The sequence below is a fragment of the Cibotium barometz genome, chromosome 13 (assembly GCF_041138505.1).
Source record: "Cibotium barometz isolate CiBa-2024 chromosome 13, ASM4113850v1, whole genome shotgun sequence".
NCBI classification, from domain to species: domain Eukaryota; kingdom Viridiplantae; phylum Streptophyta; class Polypodiopsida; order Cyatheales; family Cibotiaceae; genus Cibotium; species Cibotium barometz.
In genome coordinates this window covers 44,388,449-44,391,649 of record NC_141058.1, presented here as the reverse complement: position 1 = coordinate 44,391,649, position 3,201 = coordinate 44,388,449, and the positions used below count along the sequence as shown (strand labels likewise).

Genomic DNA, 3,201 nt, shown 5'->3' with positions numbered 1-3,201 from the left:
CCCCAGGTGTAGACTGTCTTTAGAGGATGGTAAGCATGCTTTCTGGAGTTGTCCAGCTATCAAAGGAGCATGGGGGAAACTTAATGTAACAGGTTTAATGCACAAATGTGTGATATGTAATTTGTGTGAACAAGATAGAGATTGATGATCTGGAACTGTTGTTACTTATAGAGAATGCAGATTAGCATCAACTGATTACTGCCTAGGCTGGGAACCCCTCTAGCATACTAGGGAAACCTAATTTGAAGGTATTATGACTGCAGGTTTCTTTGGATGTGAAGCCCAAACAACTCAGGTTTGGACCCGAGACTAAAAGATGGTATTTGAAAGAGAAGCATATAAGATATACTTTTGTGGCCTTCATAGAGAACCCAGTGGGGGACAAGACCCACTATCAAGATTTGGTCAGGTAAGGGAGAGGTGTTGGAAAAACAAACCCCTAGAGGGTGTACCATAGAAGCATTTGGTAGCTGCATTGACCTTTATGAGATCAACATAAACTCTTAGCTTCCCATTCTTTTTTGGCACGATCATGATTGGTGATAGCCAATCTGTGTGCTCAATTTTGTAGATAAAATCTGTAGCTATAAGTTTATCAAGTTCCTTTTTGCGTGGATGGTCTTGATCCTTCCATGATTGGGATAGTGTGTTGAACCACCTCGAGTGGTACACCCTTCATTTCTATATACTTCTAAGAAAAACAATCCTTGAACTCTTTTAGGAGAGTAACGAGCTCTTCTTCTTCTTCAGCAGATCAATCAAGTTGTTAGCAATCTAGACAGGTTTGGGATCCTCCCCTGGCTCTGCAATGTCTACCATTGGGCTACAAAGTGTCTTGGGAGCAATCCTCTTTTGTTAATGATGCGGATGATAGATGGAATCTATTATGTAATTTGTTAAACAATGGGGAATAGAGATGTGGGATGTTAGGGCTTTATTTTGATGTAATGAACTTTCTGCTGGTTTATATATATATATATATATTGGTCAAAAGAAAAGAAGTCATGGGTCCACCACACCCCTTGAGGTGCAAGCCTAGAATAACATTTCTGAAGAGTCCACTCCTGCAAGAAAATAGAGAGAAGGATGATGACTCTGTGTCGCCATCCTAACGCTTTAAATTATGATGCTTGCTTTTCCATCCCGATTCCCCACCCAACGCATTTTGGATTTTCATCTTCTCCTTCTCCACAGCACACGCAGAGCAGAGCATCTGCAGGTGGGTCTCCATAGTCCTTCTTTTTATATTCGACTCCAGAGTTTCCTTGAAGCCCTTTGAGGGTTTCTGTGAATTCATTTCTGTGTTTCTAGGGTTTCTGTCAAGCTTCTTTTTTTGGGTGCATTTTTGTTGTTTTATGTCTCTGCAGGGCCATCCGTCTGTCTTTCAAATGTTTCGTGGGCCTTGTAGCTTTTATCTGTCACAGGATTCTGGTAGGAAGATGTCTAGTTGCAATTTTCTTGTGTTTATTAGGGTTTTCAGGCCTTAATCGCCCTCTTCTTGTCTTAATCATGTTGGTCTACCCAGTTTAAGCTGATCCGTGAGTAATTAATAATGGAATCATACATGTGTCTGTTGAGATCTTTTTTCTGAGTTTCTTTTAGCCCTGTTGGGTTGGTTCAATCTATGCCTCTCTCAGGTGATGTCTAAATAATTATAGGTCTCTCTGTGTTGCAGAGGGCATTGCACACGTTTACTCTCCATGGCTGCCCCAGCTACATGTAGCTTCTCATTATGCCGCATGGCTTCATTTCGCTCGTCGCTCTCCAAGCCTGTGCATAGTGTGCACCCTGCAAAGCTAGCCTTGCTATCCAGTACATCCAGTGGGTGCTGCTCAGCATCCCCTCAAGTTGCCTCAGGGCATGTGGCAACAACCACCTCACAAGAAGTCGAGAGCGTTGCGAAGGTAAACTCTCTTTTTGTGCTCCAATACCACCATTTATGTCGTAGTGATGTGGAAACATGAGTCAACAGAACATCCTCAAGCATATCAAGGATGGTTATGATCTTGATGTGAACTGTCAACTTTCAATGCTGTGTACAGTATGTTGGGATGGATTGTGACTTTGCTTTGATTGCTTTGCAGGTTTTTTCGGATGACGCCAAGGGGATTGTTTGCTACCGTAGTGAAACTGGGGAAGTCATCTGTGAAGGCCTAGATGAGGGTCCACACTTCTATCCCCCCCCTGGATCCAAGTAAGCAGTTTCTTGTAGTCGAATTTGATGCATTTGGCTTTCTGAAGAAAGTACACTTGTACGTGCAGTAGGCCAGTATCAGCCCTCTCTAAGGTTTAGTGAAGCTGGACAGAGCCTATCATGTCAATGGAGATCATATCCTATTTTTTTATTGATGTTGGTTGTAAGGTGTAGACATGCCTTTATGTACTTATGATGTTGGTTGTAAGGTGTAGACATGCCTTTATGTACTTATGATGATTGGTTCTTGGTTTTCTTTTTTCTAGGGTACTGCCTTCCAATGTTTACATGCCGGATATCCAAGCAGCTAGTATCTTGCCCATCCTTGGAGAGGGTATGCATGACATATGCACGCGGGAGTACATGGGCTCACTGTTCTGTGAGGGCAGAGATGAGAGCTGAAAGTGTCATGGATGGGGCTCATGGAGCTGCCTACTGTGATGATCTTATACATGATGTGTAAAAATGTGGATGGGCCTGTACAGCTTGATTAGGCCAGTACTGTTGTATATATGATAGCCTACTGTATTTCCTCTAGTTTTGCATGGTTTATCAGAAGATAAACTGGCTGTATGGATATACAGCCAGTTTAGCTTAGGGTTAATTGTATGTATGGTTATCAAATGGCAAACCTCATGTCATTATGGTTGTATGTATGGTTTATTACTGATCTTAGGGCCAATGGTTGTATGTATGGTTTATCAAAAGGTAAACCTCATGTCATTATTGTACTGTCAAAAATAGCTTCCCAAGTTTTGGATATCTGCTGGATGGTCATGTGCTCATCATCATATGGGCATTGAGAGAAGGAATGCAGCATGGCCTGTATTTGCAATGAAAGTAGCTGTAGAATTTAGAATGTTTACTCTTACGTGGATTGCGTGAGAGGCTGGAAGGACAAAATGTTCCCTGGTTTAGCTGTTAAACTAACATGAGTATGGGCATCGGGTTTCAAGAAAACTCTCATCTTAACTGCACAGCCTCAATCGTTATAACGTATCACAGAC

At 42.0% G+C, this 3,201-nt stretch overlaps 1 protein-coding gene across 2 annotated transcripts; it reads left to right on the top strand.

The window, feature by feature from the left end:
• Positions 1-1,061: 1,061 nt before the first annotated feature.
• LOC147632719 (uncharacterized) lies at positions 1,062-2,935 on the top strand. 2 transcript variants are annotated; one of them, XM_086807546.1, is made up of 5 exons: positions 1,112-1,219; positions 1,368-1,431; positions 1,676-1,904; positions 2,085-2,194; positions 2,461-2,935. In XM_086807546.1, exons 3-5 carry the CDS (start codon positions 1,701-1,703, stop codon positions 2,594-2,596), a joined length of 450 nt encoding a protein of 149 aa, XP_086663672.1. In that variant the 5' UTR covers positions 1,112-1,219; positions 1,368-1,431; positions 1,676-1,700; the 3' UTR covers positions 2,597-2,935. The 2 variants fall into 2 exon arrangements, with proteins under 2 accessions (XP_086663671.1, XP_086663672.1); XM_086807545.1 differs by lacking the exon at positions 1,368-1,431 and having other exon boundaries at positions 1,062-1,219.
• Positions 2,936-3,201: the final 266 nt, after the last annotated feature.